The sequence below is a fragment of the Corticium candelabrum genome, chromosome 16 (genome assembly GCF_963422355.1).
Source record: "Corticium candelabrum chromosome 16, ooCorCand1.1, whole genome shotgun sequence".
Classification (NCBI taxonomy): Eukaryota; Metazoa; Porifera; class Homoscleromorpha; order Homosclerophorida; family Plakinidae; genus Corticium; species Corticium candelabrum.
The window spans coordinates 4,767,924-4,786,919 of NC_085100.1; the positions used below are offsets into that span (position 1 = coordinate 4,767,924).

Below are 18,996 nucleotides of genomic sequence, written 5' to 3' on the forward strand. Positions count from 1 at the left end.
TTAGTGCAAAGGTCACACCTGGGCGTGTTAAATTAGGCGGAAGCGAAAGGGGTACATGCGTACGCTTTTGTTTTATGACATCCGGGACCTCCATTGAGTGCTTTTGACCGTTCTCTGGATACACTTCTGCAATTCCTTGAAGCTAATCATGCTTATGACATGTTTCTTGATGATATTATTGACGCCTTTTGTCGAGAGTTTGAATAACGGACTAACACTTACTCCACCGAGTAAGTTCTGTAGTCTTGCATTCGATATGCATGTAGCTACATGTACAGTAGCTAAGCATGTAAAGGATGTAGCTACATACATGTAGATATGCGTGTAAGCGAGAGCTACATGGGAGGTAACTGCAGTAGACTAATCTTGCTATGTTCTTGTTACCTCATTGTACATATATTAACGTGTAGATCAACGACGCAAGAGCTTTTTTGTGTGTAGTTGCATCTTGCGTCGAGGGACACTTAATTCTTAGACTCAAATTCGACGCAAAGAGCTATGCATGTGTAGTGATTGACATCTGGTAGGACGGTCCTAGTGTGTTATATGCTGCTCTACTGCCATGGGCTAGAGGGACAGCGTAGCTCCAACAGTTTTCTACGCCTATTCTGTGCCGATCGAGGTATTTCGACAGTTGTTATAGCGTTTTGCAAGTGAGGTCAGTGCCTGGATATATACAAATGGAAGCATTAATTATTAAGTTAATTAATTAATTAAGTGGTGAAACATGTACAGAATTGATTAGGTTAATGTTGCAGCTTCATGATTTTTAATGAGCATATTTGCTGTAATCTCTGTCTCAATTGAAAGTCACTTCAGAGTCTAGCTTTTATGGGCAATTAATAGACAATAGATTGATAATGGCAAGTTATTATATCTGATTTGATGGATTTTACTGATGTTTCAATAATCAATAATAAAGTTGCAGTCTACGCCTGCACTTGTTGACAGCCAGTAAACTAACTCTGTACTTGACATGAAAAGTTTGTATACTTTAATACAGGCAAACAGGACGTGTAACGTAGTCAGCAGATCTATTGATTATGTAGTTTAATGGATTGGCACAGTGACTGTGTGAAATTGGTTGGACAATACGAACCATCAAGTGGCCATGCAGACTGTAGACTACCTAGCTGCTACCCACGTAATGACGGATTCATAATGATTGATTTATTTGCAGTGGGATGGCTTGACTGGGAGCGTTTTCGATGTAATATTGACTGTACCAATGATCCTGTAAACTGCATTGGGTAAGTTTATGTACTGCAATGCTTCGGTGTTAGACTTAAATAGAAGCAGTGAATATGCATCATATATAAGTTTAAAACTGCAAAGTGAATTATAACTGAATTGGTATGGACTCAGCTTTTTTCTTGGAAATGTGAGCAAGAATGGTGTGCAAATGTTAATTTGGCGATACGTAAGGTTTTACAATTTTTTGTATTTGTGTATTCCATGTCATGTTTTGTGAATAAAGAACATTAGGCATGTTAATCTTTTTTTGAAGTAAGGAAATTTCCGAAACAGCACTCCAACTATCATGCATTTACAGCCCATCGACCGCTAATGATAATCAAGCTGTGGTGCGCGATTCGATGTTGCGGCCCAAAGTTGGTCGCTATTCTGAGGCTGTATTAGTAGCGTGTGTTCTATACTACAGTGTACGTACAGGTTTGGCAACCAGACAGGTGTCTTACGCTGTGGATTAAAGAAGGAACCTCTAAAGAAACGCTTGACAGGAAGCGTATGAGGGCAGTTAGGTCTTGTCGCACCTCTAAGTTTATAGAGACTAAGTATTCACGACCTTGCAAGATGGGCCTTACACTTGCCTACTCTCTGGTACTCAAGTCAATCTGCTAATTTCCAGAGTTTTCTATTAGCCGCCTAGGCGCTTATTGAGAACAGATTTTCTTCCATAAAAATCCCATTTTTGTACTGCTGCCTGGGCACTGTTTCGGAAATCCCCAGTACGAATTTATTAGTGTAATCCAAATTGTGTGTAGTGTTATTTTCTGTGTTTCCTCTATAGGGAAAAATTGTTTATGGACATTATTGACCACATGGCAGCAGATGGCTTTAAAGACGTTGGCTATGAGCAAGTCAATATTGATGTATGTTGGTTTGAATGTGCTGGCTTGTGCACGTGAGTGGTAGGGAAGTGTTTAAGTGCGTTCACACTGAACCATCTGTGACTCAAGGACTCTTGAAGATAAAAACAAAAGCAAGGCACATTGCGAAGTCTTTTGTTTTAAGGACGAAATAAGTGTCCTTTGCATAGGTGTGAATGCAGTTGAGTTTAAGAGGCTTTGCTAAGTAGGAAATAAGAGTCAAGACTATGTGACATGACTGTCAGTGTGGACGCACCATTTGTCAGAAAGTCGGAGAGTTGCTGTTTTAGCAAAAATATGTGATAAACGTATATATATATATATATATATATATATTTGTATCTAACTATGTGTTTGTCTACAGGGTGTTGGCTGACGGACTGTTCATGCTAGTTTGTAACAGGTTTTTGAGTGCGACAAGAAGTATAATAAAAATAATACTGTTAAACAGTTTAACATCATCACATCAAATTAAGATATGAAAGTAGCTATGTAGTTAGGTGATAGAAATTGTGAGGTTATCGATCTGTACCGACAGTAATGCATTGAGGATGGAATGCTGGTGTATTGTTTCTTCTATCCATACAATGTTGACATGGCCATTGGCTTTTGAACTAACAGTTACATTGGCATTGATGTCATTGTAAATATTGGATTTGTTGTCATTAGAAGTAATTGTTGTTTATAAAGTGTGAAGAATTTTGACATTGACCTATTAAATGTTTGGTGGATAATAGTCTTTAGATCTTTGTAACGTTGACTTGACTTAATTTTGACTGACTAGAATCAGTGTAGTGGTTTGCAGCCTCTAGATCTCTGACTACTTTATGTGTTTGTAAACTGTGCTGTGCCATGGCTACTTAGGTAGTCGCTATATTGTCAGGGCTGCAGTCATGCTGAAGTTTTGAGAAGACTAACTAGTACATATGTGGATCTGTATGTCTGTCTGTATTTGTAGATGTCCTGTAGGTTTTGTAATCAGACTCATACATGGCATATGCGTGGCTGTTTGCATGATGTTGCTTGTTGGTATTGTAATAGGACTGCTGGTCACTGAAAGAGAGAGATGCACAAGGTCGTTTGCAAGCTGATCCAAAACGCTTTCCACATGGAATCAAGTATCTTGCTGATTATGTGAGCTAATTTTACGTTCAAGTCTTGGTTTTATTAAATTCATGCTTTATTAGTTAATTTTAGACCATTGTTTAATTAAGACTTGCTAGAATTATGGTTTTGTTCTCACTTGATACATTCAGTTCAGTCAATGTTTCTATTTATGGGGCAAAGGCTTCACTTGTGTTTTAGTTTTGGTAAATTTACAAATGTAAGATTAAAAATGTATTGGATGTTGTAATGAGCAGTTGCTTCAAATTATGACGCATGTCTTACGTAGCATGACATGGCAAACGAAGTGACACAAGAGTCTCTGAAGAACTTGTCAACTTGTGTTACCAATGTACTGTAGATCTTTATAGTTACTGCATTGGTGCATGGGAAGCAACTGAAAGCAGGCAATAAGATATATTTTGATGTAAAACAATACGTATGTTAAAGTGATTTTTATTGGGTTTGCTAAGTTTTGGGCAAATTTGTTGGTCAGAAGTTGAGCTTACAGCAAGTGTGTGTGTGTGTGTGTGTGTGTGTGTGTGTGTGTGTGTGTGTGTGTGTGTGTGTGTGTGTGTGTGTGTGTGTGTGTGTGTGTGTGTGTGTGTGTGTGTGTGTGTGTGTGTGTGTGTGTGTGTGTGTGTGTGTGTGTGTGTGTGTGGTGCGTGCGTGCGTGCGTGCGTGCGTGCGTGCGTGCGTGCGTGCGTGCGTGCGTGCGTGCGTGCGTGGGTGGGTGGGTGGGTGGGTGGGTGGGTGGGTGGGTGGGTGGGTGGGTGTGTGTGTGTGTGTGTGTGTGTGTGTGTGTGTGTGTGTGTGTGTGTGATAGCTCAGTTGGTTAGAGAGTCATCTTATGGAGTGTTTACATCCGGGACCTTAAAGGGTCACAAGTTCAAGTCACAGTGATGGCGAGCTATGGCATAATTTCCTTAAGCAAGAAACTAACACACATTTGCTTCTCTCGACTCAGGAGTATAAATGAGTACCTGGTCATTGACTGGGGTCCTAAGCAGCCATCGGCTGTGACGTGACATCAGCCACTGGGGTCTTGGTGAGACTTCGGGTGCTCACACCACAGTTGGCTTCACAAGTTGGTGCTCCTGCGAGTGCCTGGCCCGGCTCCAGGAGTTTGCTAGCGCAGGCCTAGAGTTCCCTGAGTAGCGCACAGGGCCCAGCTTAACAGCTGGGGGCGTGACCTCTGAGAGGCAGCTCCTGACATTTAGGATTTAGGATTAGGTGTGTGTGAGTGTGTGTGCGTGCACGTGCATGCGTGTGTGTGTGTGTGTGTGTGTGTGTGTGTGTGTGTGTGTGTGTGTGTGGGTGTGTGGTAGTCTCTGGAATCTTTTGGGAAGACATTTGAATTTCAACACAAGGTTTTTATGCAACTCAATGTTTCTTATAGCAAAATGTTATTCAATTTTGATTTGTATGTAGTAAAGCTTGATATGTCAAATGTAGCTTTGATTAGAGTTAAGTGTTATACAATGTACTATAAAACTGTTTCTATGCTGTGGTGTTTGAGTGGAAATAGTAAGGTTTTTGGTTCTCAGTTAGTTGTTTTGGTTAGTTTTGTAGTTTTGTGATGTCTTTCAGCGAATTTATGGCATTTTGATTGTGTAGGCTCACTCAAAAGGGCTAAAACTTGGAATCTATGGAGGTATGCATCGTATGATCTTTCAAGTATCAGTTATATAGTGTTTTGTATCAGGCCTCTGCCATTTAATTAGTCAGGAACAAACAGAGTGTTGGCAAGTAGGGTTTGAGTGTTTACAAATTTATCAGAGGCGATAGTTTATTGAGTATCTACACTGGAGGTCATCATATAGAGTTCCATGTCACTGAACACTTAGCTAACATTATTGAAAATACGTTGTATAAGGAAATTGCTACTGCTATGGATTGTAGAATAATTATTATATGGATCTCTCGTTATTCAAGGTTGCTTCAAACTTGTAGTTTGAAGAGATACTCACACAAAAGCAACATCTTAGCTACGAATAAGGCAAATATGGTAGGAACAGCACACCAACTTTGTAGTTTCTTCTAACACTGCACTGTACACATGACACTAACTCAGAACATATCAATTGATTTTTTTGTGAGTTTGGGCAAGTCTACTGTTTTGTCAAAATGCTATGGTTGTAATACTTTGATTGTAAAACTGAAATTGACTATTTTATTGTTTCAAATTATACATAGGTAATGGTTGTTTAGATGTTAGGTAGTTGAAACGGCCAGTTGACTAAAATGGAAAGCATTGTTGGAGCAAACCTCAGTGAGAACAGACACTATAAACACAGTGATTTGTCATTGCGGAGTACATGCAAGTATAGGTATAGCGCTAACATAAATTTCTTTGTAAAAGTGACGTGTTCTCACATTTAGTTGCATTTTGGCCGCATTCATCAAGCCATCTCTAGGAGCTCGAGCCTGTTTGCACATTCTCCTATTAGTCTCGTGGGAATGACGCACAGCAACTTGGAGAGCCATACAGCTATTACTTACACCTGCATTGTAACATGACAAACCATCATGTCTGTGATTGGCTCAAAATCAACGTCATTTCAGGTCGTTCCGTTGTGCAAACATTCATCTCAACAGCTAGTACAGTACACATAGGAAGGGCCTCGCCAATGCTCACCCCTATAATTATATTATTTAATTGTTTATCTTAGATTGTGCTGTCTACTACTGGTCTAAGGATTGAACTGCCATTTAAGTCATCTTGGAACATTTTTATAACTTGCAATGCAACTCAAGAACTTCAAAAATGCCATTGTAAACAGAAATTGTACTGCTTTCAACTTGATTAGAATTCCTTTGGTGTCAGCTATACGTTTAGCTGCAACTTCGTGCTCCATCTGTAGACAAAGGTCTGGATAAACACTAAACACTGCTTTGATAACTTGATGAAAGCAAAGCCGCTTGAAATGGCAAGCTCTTTAGAGAGATGATACACAGGCTTGAATTGTCAGTAAGGACATGTTGAAGCTCTCTTACCGAGTTATATTGAATTGCAGAACTGCTGTAGAAAGAGTAGATTTACGTGATGTTTCTTTGGAATTCATTTGTGTAAGGAATGTCTTTACAGGCATTAACTGTAGCAAGTGCCAACCTGTGAGCAACACAATGTACCTGAATGTAGCAAGTGCCAACCTGGCAGAACCCCAACGCCATAGCTTTGGCCAACCATTAATTACGCTAACTCCATCACTGGCTAATGAGGTACAAACCTTTGAAAGTGCTATTCATTTAGCTTTCAATGCCTTGTCCAAATGCTGACAATAGTGAGTGTCTTTCCATCTGGAATGTTGAGGTCTTGTAGGAAGTGGACTGATGAATTGCCATCTACCAGAACACGAACATAGATGGCAATCTTTTTGTATTAGTAGATTCATCAACAATCACCTCCAGAAATGGTGAAGCATGGACTGTACTGTCAACAACTTCTTGAACTACTTTGTCAATAGCTGCCAACAAATCCAAGTGTGGCTCGTGAATGGTGTAGAGGCCTTGGGATCATCAAATTATGGGGAAAATGGAAGCAATGTCATTATCACTTAGTGTTATATTGCATCGCTCTCTATTATCAGTCTTGGCTGCTAACCTGACTTATTATTTATGGTTTACAGTCGGCAACGACTGTTGAATTGATTAACAGGAGACAGCTTATCACCACTATATGCATTGTTCTGAGTTGAACCTCCAGTGTGAGCTAGATTTCCAGCAGCAGCTCTTTCAACTTTTTACAGTCAATTGTTTCAATTCCAAGATCGACAGTTGCAAGCCTGGCACATGCTTCATGACTAGGCACAAGGACTGTGTGCTGTGGGTTTTGGTCTCATCCCTGATAAAAGCACTGGATTTAATGGTACCACTCCCAGAAGCGAAGGAATTAGATTTTCCTTCATCTCGGCGCCAATGACACATCGTGAAAACATCTGTTTCTTTGTTGATCCAATCGCCTACTTTTGAAGGCAATGAGAGTATTTTTCTACAGTGATTGCCACGCACCATTGTTTTTTCTTTTTGTTCCTCCGAGCACCATGCGCATCTGCAGCTGCTTCATCTTTCACAGGCTTGGTTGTGTGTGCAGTTGTTGATGAAGGTGGACGTTCATTGACACTTAGGAGGTGTTTGTCGCTGTCAGTATAATGCTTGGGTTTGAATTTCTTTAATCTCCTTCAATTCATGAAAGAATGCTTGAAGAAGTCAGCAATGAACACGACGAGCCTAGGTCTAATGGATTCTAAGGCCGACTATGAATACATGTTATATGTCCATAACTCTAGTTATAGTCCACACAGAAGACAGTGGGTCTAGTAGTGTGGCCAAAGTTTGATGTTTTGAGTCGAAAACCAGCCAGAACCATTTTAAGCACAGTTGCTACTTTGTACTTGTATAAGGGCATACTACATCAAACAGTTCTGACTGTCGTTGGCTTCATGTGGGATTGAGGTAGCCTTGTCCCCAGGCGTTTGCCTCGCTCCTCCATGCAACGCTTGCATGTCACATGACTGGGCTGACATTACAGCTTTCAACAAAGGCTTGGCTTGAAGGTCCAGCTGGTTGCTCACAATGAGACAAGAGACCTAGAGTTAGGGTTAACGTTTTTGCCTCTTAGTGGGAAGCAACCACCTGGCCTCTTGAGCTTATATTGTTGCTGTACTAGGGAAATTCTTTTGACCACAAGCAGCTGAAAGAATGGTTACTCACTTGCAGACAAACAACATGAAGTTAGATTTCGTTTTTGTTACCAGCCAGGACTTAGTTGTTTTGTTGCCATCAAGGCTACTTAACTTGTTAAGGTTTGTATTTCTTCTTCCCAAACTTCTCCAGCTGTCTAAAGCAAGGCAAGCAAGACTGGCTCTCCTCACTGTACAATTGACTGCTTGGGTTTGAGGATCATGATAGTAAATGTGTAAGTTGAGCAGCCTCAGAAACTGTGTGCAGCTCAGTCAGAATGACCACACCACCTTCGTCGTTCTGTGGGCTTTGATAACCAAGTTAGGCATATTACAATTATAAAATGAGGCAATCAATATCTTCTTGCATGGTTATCTTTGTTTCAGTGTTGAATTCTCATGAGATAATAATTAAATAATGCATACAAACTTAAGGTGTTGACGTTACGCCAGAGACATTCTGCAAAGCACACAGGAAGTTGGCCAAAATATGTCGCCTCTTTTTGGTGGAAGAGGTTAGCTAGCAAATTGTATGTCCATAGTGAGCGTAAATTCTTTTTTGTAAGAGTGACAAGTTCAATGGCTCAATGAGCCAAAATTACGGGAGGCTAGAGTGTTTTTCGGGCCATGAGTTCTGGACTTTGGGCTACTGAGAGGAATGTGATGTCTGTCTAATGACACTTCTGTAATTTGAAAATTGGAAAATAGGATAGAGAATGTTTGAATACTTACTTTACAAGGAATGGTTTAATGGAGCATTTTGTCTATATAGTGACATACATGCACATTTAGTTACACTTATTGAACAGTGCATGATTAGTCATTTATTAGGCTGGTGTCTACATGTTGAAAAGTTAGTTGTTTGTGTTGTTAATTTGAGCAGATTTTGGTACCCATACGTGTGGTGGATATCCAGGTAGTGAAGACCATCTTCAGACGGATGCTCAGGTAACAAACTGTAATTATATTGATATAAACAAACTTAAGAAGAATAAATTTGCTATGACTGTACAGCAGCACTGTTTGTAGTTGAGTGAATTTTCTCCTAGTGTTTGGTTTGTCTGTTAGATCTCTTGCTTCTAGCGAACTATATTCTGGTGTTAATTCTGTCTTGTCTTGTCTTGTGCTATCTAATTTACGAGTTATTTATTATCTTTTTTTATAAAACATTTTTAATCTATGGCAATAGTTTTTGTACTTTCTTAATACCAATATATTTTGGTATTTCCTTTGTTATAATGTTTATGGTTTGTATTGTATTTTACTCTCTAACAGGGGCCAAGCAACTAGATAAAGGAACTTTTTTGATAGCAGAAGCGTAGACAGTTGACAGACAGGACCTTTGGGCATAGTTTCATGACATCATTAACTGGCAAATATTGGGGCTGTAGCTCTCTAGCTCTTGGGTTCTTGTGCCTATGGGTAGTGTTCAAATGTGATGCAGGTCTTTTCTGTATTATTCAAACATGGCCAATCTGTACTTAGTGGAAATTGTCACTATGAATGTCGCAGCTCATTCGTTTATGTGTTTGTTAAGGGATGTAACCTAAGCATAGATATAGAGTCTTCGATGTATGTGTAAAGGTGTGCTAATTCATTGTGTCTCTTTTTGGTGGTTTATAGTTATTATTAGTTATAGACATCGCGGATTGCCACGACACTTTGCTTATGACAGGTGGACAAATGCAGCTGAGAATATGTCTTTTATGGGATTGTGCTTTGTTGAGCAACAAGAAATAGCATTATGCTAAGGTCCAGAAAACTTGGCAATTATAGTTATTTGAATAAGAAGTACTTGATATTTAAGAAATATAAGAACATTTGTCAGTACCGTGGTAGATAGTTTTCTATGACTGGATGGGCCGGGTTTAAGCAAAACTATTGTTGCATAATAATAAACTAAGGTTAGGGACAGTCTTTTTGCACAACACTTGAATGATTGCTCTTTATTTTAAAGCAATATTATATATATTAATTGTGCTTGCTGTATTATTTTCTGTTTTTTGTTGCACCATAGTTAGATTTAATGACCATATAATTATCATGGAATTCAATGCCATTGTTTATTTTATATATGTATAGGTTATCGTATGATTAACATGCCATATGGCTTTTACCAGCATGCTGGGTGCGGTTATTGCCCAAGGCGAAGCCGAACTATTATACATAACAGCCATATAGCATGCTAGTCATATGACAAGTTATATACCATGGTCACGTGACATGTATAAGTATAAGTGGTACTTTTAGTAGAGCAGTAATAGCTGGAAGGAGCGTATTGCACACTTACCATGCCATACATCATATACACCACCTCAATATGCACTCGTGACTGGTCGCACGTCTCATGACCATGGTATAATGCTAGGGTGACTTGACAGTCTTATTATATTAGAGAATCTTGTTAGTAACAATTTGCAGCTTACACATAGCAGTTGTTTGTGTATGTTCAAGGCATCATTTACATATTGATTTACTATTTGTGTATGTATCAACATCTTTCTGGGTCTTTGTGTTTATAGACTTTTGCAGAGTGGGGTATAGATATGCTCAAGTTAGATGGTTGTAACTCACGTGTTCAGGATATGGATGTAGGCTATCCTGCAATGATGAGAGCCTTGAATGCAACAGGAAGACCAATAATTTACTCATGCAGCTGGCCAGACTACCAGAGGGCGTCTGGAATTAAAGTTGGTTGGTGCATGAAGTTAATCAAGTATAAAAATATGTATTTTTGAACACTTAGTATTCTATTTATCTTATTTGACAGATCTTAGGAATGTAGCTTTGATGTTGTAGGTTTGGTTTTCTAAGCTCTGAGAATGTGATTAGAGTGATATTATGTATTAGATATTAATGGATGTTATGATATGTGACTTAAATTAATGGTGTGTTGTATTTCTACAGGTGAATTATACTAATATTGCTATTAATTGCAATCTTTGGAGAAATTATGCTGACATTCAGGTTTGTTCTTTTGTTGTTCCTTAAACGTCTTTTGATAAGTAGAGAAGCTGTTGCAAGAATGTGTGCACATGGTGTAGTCAAGATTACTTTGTGTCGTAATTGCTTTGTTGTGTTGTCAGTAAATGCTTTGAAGGCTGTTGGACAGATGATTTGTAGAAGCTGATTTGTGCTTGTATATGATACAGGATTCATGGGATAGTGTGACTGGCATTATTGACTACTATGGCAACAGTCAGGTAAATAGATATTTGATACTTAATGTTTAATTGAAGGTGTATAATACAGTAGAACAAAATTTATCTATCTATATATAAATTTAGCTGTAAGCCATCAGATTTGGAACTTTGTAAAAGTCACGCGACTCAGCAAGCTGGTTACTGGGAAGAGTCTGCAGCACTTCTAGAGTGCATTTGATTTGCCTATTCCAACCACTAGGAATACAGGAATAATCGTTTGATTCACATTCCAGAATGATTGGTTTATATTTGGAGTAAACCACTTTGTTGACTGGTTTACTTGGTTTAGTTTGCAGTTTGGTTTACTAGAGGTGTGAGAATGAAAGGAATACCTGTTAGTTTTGACCAAACTTCAAACTATACATACGCAGTAGCTCATCTGCCATGACGACAGACGCACAGAAGCAATTATGCAGGCGTCACACGCTTCGACAACACACCCTTCATTCCCGAATGCGGTTTGAGTCGAACAAGTGTTTGATTTAGAATGGCTATTCTCTTCACATTCTGGAATGGTTTGAATCGGCAAATTGAATGCACCTCTAGTGGTATGTGTGACTGTGTTTGTATGTATGTGACTATGTTTACTGTATGTCATTACATCCAGTCTTGCATGCACACACACATTTGTTTGAAATGTATTAATCTCTGTATAGATATAAAGGAGAGCTGTCTGTCTGTGTGTATATTCATATGTAAGAGAGGATGATCTCCAAGAAAGGCGAGTCTCAGCGCTGCAGAATTTCGTTTGTGCATGCCCAAATCCATGTAGCTCGACAATGAGATTGTCCTCGTCTTCTGGACTCCTCTTGAGATGACGTGATTTTCTGCCAATTGAACTTTCTCTACTCGCGCGCGAATTTCTCTGGAACAGCTCATTGGATTTCTACTGAATTTAATCTTCTCGTTCCTGACCGCGGACAGTACACACGAAGCGTGTCGTTGATTAGGGAAGGGGTCAAAAAGGCAAGATATTTTAGTATATCCGGGTCTTGAAAAATTACACCTACCTGCATGTGCCCATGTATGCTCGTCAAATAGCCGCCACGTTTAATATGTCTGTTTCCCGCAACGTCAGCAATGTCCAACGGGCTATTGACCCCTTAGGGACCATAACTGCATAAAGCTAGTACTACCATATATAGATTTTGCCACTAACTAATTAACATAAACTAGCTGTGTGAAGTATACTTTTCCTTGAAAGGTTTTTTTATCAGTTTGCAGAGGAAGGCAAATATTAAGAGACTAAACTAGGTGTTTAAATAATGCTGATGCACTAGATTGTACATTTTATGCATGCACGGGTATCAATCATTTAGAATGTTATAACATTGTTCATACAGTGAAAAGAATATTATGAAGTTTCTTTCATAGTATCTGTTGACATCATCATGAAAGTAATTGTGCTAATTGTTGGCATTTGCTATTTGATACATAGGATTTATTTGCTTGGGCAGCTGGTCCAGGACACTGGAATGATCCTGATATGGTAAGTACCATGATTTCTGCATATGATCATGAGTGAGTTGTTGTGACGACTTTGTACTGTGCTAAAGTTTCTATAGTGAATCTAGTGAATCTTCCACCTAGTAATCTCAACGAGCGGTTGTATGTTGGTTCAATTAATCTGCATTTTTGGAAAACTATTCAAAAGCTGTCATTCTCAAATTGGGCAGCTCAATAGATAACTGGCTACCAGTGAACTTCATTCATCATTTGTTGGTTATTTTTTGTATTGCTTATATTTGTACTGTTCACTGCTCGACTTTTCGTGATGTAAAATGTCTTTCTGGTGTAGAGATGTTGTGGATTTAACAATAGAGTAATTGTAGTGTAGTTCTACTGATCAATGCAGCACTTGTAAATTGATTTGCATCTGACATAGGATTATTTGAAGGATAATGTGTTATTAACTAAGATTCCATGATGTAACATGATTTCTAGATACTTGATCACGTGATTGATTTCATGTGATGTTATTAAAGATTGGTATTGTGTCCCACTTTTCCTATGCTTTACCGGACTCTTACTACTTCTGATTTTAGTTGATTGTGGGAGATTTCTCTCTGAGCTATGACCAATCGAAAGCACAAATGGCATTATGGGCCATTTTTGCTGCTGTAAGTGATGCTGTTACATGTGGTATATTAGTTTAGTTTATCACACTTTTACAGCCTTTGCTAATGTCAAACGACTTGAGAAAGATTTCACCTGAAGCAAAAGAAATTCTTCTCAATCAGTAAGTCTTCTTATCTTTTAAAAGATTATTGCATTGCCACCTACTTTTGTGTTTACGTGTGTGTGTGTGTGTGTGTGTGTGTGTGTGTGTGTGTGTGTGTGTGTGTGTGCATGCGTGCATGGGTGTGCATGTGTGTGAGTGTGTTTGTGTGCTTGTATGTTGATGGGTGACAGGGTGAGGGCAGGCTGACTGTGCATGATGCCTTCCAGTTAATTCAGATGAGTACATATGCTGACAGCACATAGGTACTCAATCAATCGCGGCTGCAAATTATGGGCTTGAACATTTTTCTTACATCTCAATGATAGCTAGCATTTGTTACTATTGTGTGCAGCTGTAACGGTTACCCTATTATCAAAGTGTTATCAGTCCTTTGTTCTACTTGAGATAGTTTCTTTTTAGTTACGGTTGTTGTAACAGCGTGTTGCTGGTATTGTCGTAGTTAAAGCTATATCAATAAAGTTGTTGTGTTCATTAAGTATGTATTGATTGGATCTTATCATAGGTTTTGCTTGTGCCGGTACATATACAGTGCAGCAAATATGTGTCTCATTTATAGGGAAGTAATTGCAGTTAATCAGGACCCTCTGGGGAAGCAAGGCCTGCGTGTATTAAAGGTACATTGACTATAGATGTCTATGTAGTATATGTATTAGTTGAGACTCTTGTTGCAGAGTGGCAATTTTGAAGTGTGGCGTCGTGAATTATCCGAGAAGAGCCTGGCAGTTGTACTGTTCTACAGAGCTACAGGAGGTAGTGATAAGGAATTCAGCGTGTCCTTCAAAACGGTAAGGAAGTCAGTATTAGAACAGTAACATTGAGTTTATTTGTCTTACCATGAGATATTGCAGTGCTACAAATCTGAATATATTGTCCAGTATTTCTATTGATAGATGTAGAGTGTCATGCTCATGAGTAATTGATTGTCCTTATTACTGCAGTGTTGGGTAGGAACAGACTATTACTGCTAAGCCAGAGCATGATAACTTCTCGGTAGTTTGTCAGGGATATGACTGTAGCTGTGAAGAATATGCCTAAATGGGGTGCCTCTATTTCTCTTTTGATCATTTCTCTTCATAATTGCTCTCTTTATGAATTGTAGTAATAGTGATAATGATAATGAAAAGTTGTAACCCATGTATAGCAAGATCACATTTTTTGTAGTTGAATATCACAGCTGCTGCAGTCACAGCTCGTGATTTGTTTGCTCACAAAGATCTTGGAACATTCAAAGAATCATTTGATGCTCGAGTTAACCCAAGTGGAGTCGTCATGGTGAAAATGACTCCTCAGTAGAGATAACTGAATGAGTATTCACTGAAACTCATAAGTTGATGGACACATCTGATCATGATTTCTGGTAGTAAGTCTAGATGTGTAAAACTTTGATGTATTCACTATTTGACTATTTGCACTATGACAGCACTACATGCAGTGCATCTGCAAGTTTCTGCTGCATTCTGTAGAATCAGGTATGCATCAATATTTCAGGACTCTTCTCCATAACCTTCTTCAGTATATTGTCAACGTATGCCTTCAGCTCAATGTTTTCTTCTTCGAGATCTAACACAATAAAAACTCATCATTTTATGGTAGTTAAGAGTTTAACAACATCTTGGCACTACACCTTTGACATGACATTCCAGGTGTTGAATTCTTTCTTCTAGTTCGGCTTCCCTTGTTGCTGCTTTGTCTCTCTTACTCGATGCGCTCTTTTTGTTTGATCCGGGTCTTTCAAGTAAGCGTGGATGAGATATAACCGTTGAATCTTGTGGCACCTCATCCATGTCATAGTCGTGCTGTTTATAAGTGAATGTTACTGTAGACTTTCCTCTGCCTCCACTTTGTGTTTCAACAACAACTGGTCCGCTGACTGATTTACTAGCTGGAAATGTTGTACAAATGAGTTTGGCTGGGGATGAGTACTCCATTGAAGATAAACAGTCAATTCCACATACTGTCAATCCTATCACATCATCAGAGTCCCGTCCAAGGTTAGAGCCTCTGAGTGTGAGCCGAGTTCCACCTGAAATAGGGCCAGATCGTGGAGATATACCAGTTACCTCTGGCTGTTTATTGTTCACAGCAGATTGAGGGACTGAAGATTCATGTGTATCAGACTGAGATTTAGATGTATCATCATGTCTAACATCATTCAAGGATGATACTGATGCATTCTTTTTGTGGCCTTTCACCGAACCACCTGTATGAACCACAATAGAGCACTCACACACACACACACACACACACACACACACACACACACACACACACACACACACACACACACACACACACACACACACACACACACACACACACACACCAGTGCATGCATGTACATGTATAGAGGTAATACCTTCTCCAGTCAAATCTCCTGTGGAGCGTGATACAGTTTGAGATAAACGTCGTGATGTTGCAAGATGGCTAGAAAGGGAGGTCTTCTCAAATACAGACTCTGATATGCCACTTGATGTTGAAGACTGGCCTTGCTGCCTTACTGCAGGTTTCATTGGCGAAGGTGACTCACTCAATCGAGAAGTATTTAGCTGACTGTTTATAAATGGCTTTCCTTTACTGACCCACGATTCAAAACTTAGTTCTCCCTGTGCAGTGAAAGAAGATCGGTGTGGTGCTGATAATGGTGCCCATCGTTCACAACGACCATCCGGTCCTGGGATCTGGGAGAGTGGAACAATTACCTGGCCAATCACCTCATCACGATCACGTACCTTGAGCTTCAGTGGATCAGTACCCTTAATTTCACTGTAAAGAAATAGGAATGACAATACGGTAAGCAGTAGTACCTGTGCAGTGATATATTTTAAGATCACAAGAATGGGGTAATAAGAACTGTCAATTAGCTGTTATAATTTAATGTCACGATTCACCATATTTTTTGACTATCCCGAGCTGTGGAAACGAAAACACCAGTGGGTGCAACCCTTGTTGCACATATGCACACGCTCCTACATTTGGGATATTAGTTTAGAATATCTGGAATCACTTGTAGCAGGCTTCAAGGCAAGAAAACTGCTATAACTTGAGAACTAAGCCATTTTGCACAAATCTACCAATTACAATCCCCTAAAACACAATCTCAAACCCACAGAAACATGTCCTAGATCTTATGATTTAGCAGTAGAGCAGACATGGTGATCACACAAAGACACACAGACAGACAGACAAATTACTTTATTCTTCGATAAACACTTACATGACACACACACACACACACACACACACACACACACAACACACACACACACATGACACACACACACACACACACACACACACACACATGACACACACACACACATGACACACATGACACACACACACACACACACACACACACACACACACGACACACACACACACACACACGACACACACACACACACACGACACACACATACACACACACACACACACCTATGCCTGTTGGTAGGTGACATATCAAGGTTTGAAATACTTGGGCTCCAGCTAACCTTGCCAGCAGATCATTTATGCGTGGTAGAGGGTAAACATCAGCCTTTGCTACTGGGTTGACAGTTACAGTAGTTTGTAATCACCGCAAATGCATAGTACACTACCATCCGCCTTTATGACTTGGGCCAATTCCACCAACCACAAATATAGGAAGATTCATTCCTCTTCTACATTGCTTCGTGCTTGCATGCACTATAATCTTGCCCACAACTCGAATCTTCTCGCATGTATAAGTTCTCAGTGTCGTAGATATTGTTCAAAGGGCAGGTCGTTGTTTCTTCCATAGGCTTTTGTATGTGGCCTCACTAATAAGGGAGACAGAAGCTCCCGTATCAATCTCCATGTCCAATGATTTACCTTCCACACATACTGGTATTTCCGGTTAGATGCTAAACTATTCACTACCCCTTCTTCCTGGCTGAGGTAGTGTAATTCCAGTGTCTCCTCTTCTGATGACTCACATTCCTCGTTGACTACAGCTGCCTGGTGTTCTGGTGTGGCTTTGGCTTTCCTTTGTTTCTTTTAGCATTACATGCTCTCTGTACATGCCCCTGTTTTTTTGCAATTGTTGCAAGTAGCCGACCTAAAGCGACAAACTGATGGTCTGTGGCCTTTCTATCCACACCTGTAGCAAGTAGACGGGGTAGATTCTCTGTCTCTGGCCAAGTGAACAGATGCAGTAGTTGTTTCTGGCGCTAGAACCGTTGAAGACGGTGCCCTGGGAGTTAACTCCTCTGCATTCTTTGCTGCCAGTACCATGGCTTGAGGTACTTCAAGTGCTTTGGGCCAATGCAAATCTCCATCCGCTAACAATAGTTGTTGGATATGTGGCTCCTGTACTCCCACCACCAAACAATCGCGAAGCATATCGGCAGGGTGTCCCCAAACGCACAGTGTTCTGTGAGACGGCGAACTTCTGCTACGAATGTGCTCACCAACTCACCTGATTGGCGCACACAACTGTGGAACTTAAAGCGTTCCACAATCACTAACGGTTTTGGATTGAAGTGTGCTGATAGCATGTTGCACAACTCTTTGCACCAAGTTGCATTAGGAGTGTATACGTTTTCGTGCCAACACTGCTCAGAAATATGGCGCATTGACGCTCTGCTTTATTGACCTTGTTCACTTCGAAATAGTGTTCCATCCGCTCGACGTAGTGCTGCCACCGCTCCTGTGACTAATCAAATTCTGATAGCATGGGTTCGTATCCCATCCCTGCACCAGTGAGATAACCGAGACCAACAGCAGTCCGCCATGTGGCTAATATATTTGATAACAATAAACAACACAACCCAGATATCCATAATTCTACTACATACAGATACTACAGCTGGCAGATGAACTTTTGTTGGACACAAATTTTTCTCTAATTGTCAATGACTAATGGAGCAAAAATGGAACTTACAGGGCTGTCACACTATCTGCACTTTTAGTCAGTGGTTTGTGACATGATAACTGAGTTTGACTGCAGTTTTATTCTAAATAAAAGTGTCGTTAAAATTAGCAACTACAAGGTAGATCGCCCAGTTTGACATCTACAGTAGATACAGATACCTACACGCTAAGACCTGTCACACTACCCCAAAACAATTAATTAAAGTAATTTCCTTTCTGATATAAAGAACAGAAACGGTATGAATAAAGCCGTAGGCTACCAACACCGGTCAAGCTTCTTTGTGTTGTGACGAACCTACTTCCCTTACGTTCTTGTTGTTGTAGTCTACCATCGCCACTTAGTGACGGTACACGTGGTGTTCGTTTCACTTACGCATTTCTGAAACAACACAATTTCTATAGAGTTCTTACAAGGTAGACTCTTCATTCCACGCAGGATTGTCGCTGTAGATGGTTGTTGTTCGAAACTTCTGCTTCCCAATGGAGAATACGACTGATGCCTGACAGGGCCCTACAAGTGGCATCATAGCACGTTGTTATGCATTGCTTACCTCGTACTAAAATGCATAAAACACATCTTTAAAAACCTTTTTTCTTTGGCTTCAAGTTTCGTGCAGACACGACTAAAATGTGGGAACAGAAAACACGCGTTGGTAAGCGACGCTGGTTGCACCAAGATGAACTCTCACCAACGACGGAGACTTCCTCTGCAGTCACTGTGTCTGAGTTCGCCATTTCATGACTACCCGTCCTAACGTCCCGGATAA

The 18,996-nt window shown here is 39.9% G+C and overlaps 2 protein-coding genes across 3 annotated transcripts; one reads left to right on the top strand and one right to left on the bottom strand.

The window, feature by feature from the left end:
• The first annotated feature begins 87 nt into the window (after nucleotides 1-87).
• LOC134192343 (alpha-N-acetylgalactosaminidase-like) lies at nucleotides 88-14,741 on the top strand. The gene is made up of 15 exons (XM_062661077.1): nucleotides 88-230; nucleotides 1,181-1,250; nucleotides 2,030-2,111; nucleotides 3,150-3,242; nucleotides 4,830-4,866; nucleotides 8,778-8,842; nucleotides 10,417-10,584; nucleotides 10,802-10,861; nucleotides 11,047-11,097; nucleotides 12,536-12,586; nucleotides 13,143-13,217; nucleotides 13,272-13,336; nucleotides 13,896-13,953; nucleotides 14,011-14,124; nucleotides 14,501-14,741. The coding sequence occupies exons 1-15, from the start codon at nucleotides 149-151 to the stop codon at nucleotides 14,630-14,632; spliced, it is 1,203 nt and encodes a 400-aa protein (XP_062517061.1). The 5' UTR covers nucleotides 88-148; the 3' UTR covers nucleotides 14,633-14,741.
• Nucleotides 14,742-14,762: 21 nt separating this feature from the next.
• LOC134192342 (rab11 family-interacting protein 2-like) lies at nucleotides 14,763-18,989 on the bottom strand. 2 transcript variants are annotated; one of them, XM_062661075.1, is made up of 6 exons: nucleotides 18,919-18,989; nucleotides 18,817-18,852; nucleotides 18,641-18,740; nucleotides 15,696-16,102; nucleotides 14,964-15,539; nucleotides 14,763-14,899 (listed from the first exon to the last, which is right to left on the bottom strand). In XM_062661075.1, the coding sequence occupies exons 1-6, from the start codon at nucleotides 18,962-18,964 to the stop codon at nucleotides 14,805-14,807; spliced, it is 1,260 nt and encodes a 419-aa protein (XP_062517059.1). In that variant the 5' UTR covers nucleotides 18,965-18,989; the 3' UTR covers nucleotides 14,763-14,804. The 2 variants fall into 2 exon arrangements, with proteins under 2 accessions (XP_062517059.1, XP_062517060.1); XM_062661076.1 differs by lacking the exons at nucleotides 18,641-18,740; nucleotides 18,817-18,852; nucleotides 18,919-18,989 and adding an exon at nucleotides 16,775-18,255.
• Nucleotides 18,990-18,996: the final 7 nt, after the last annotated feature.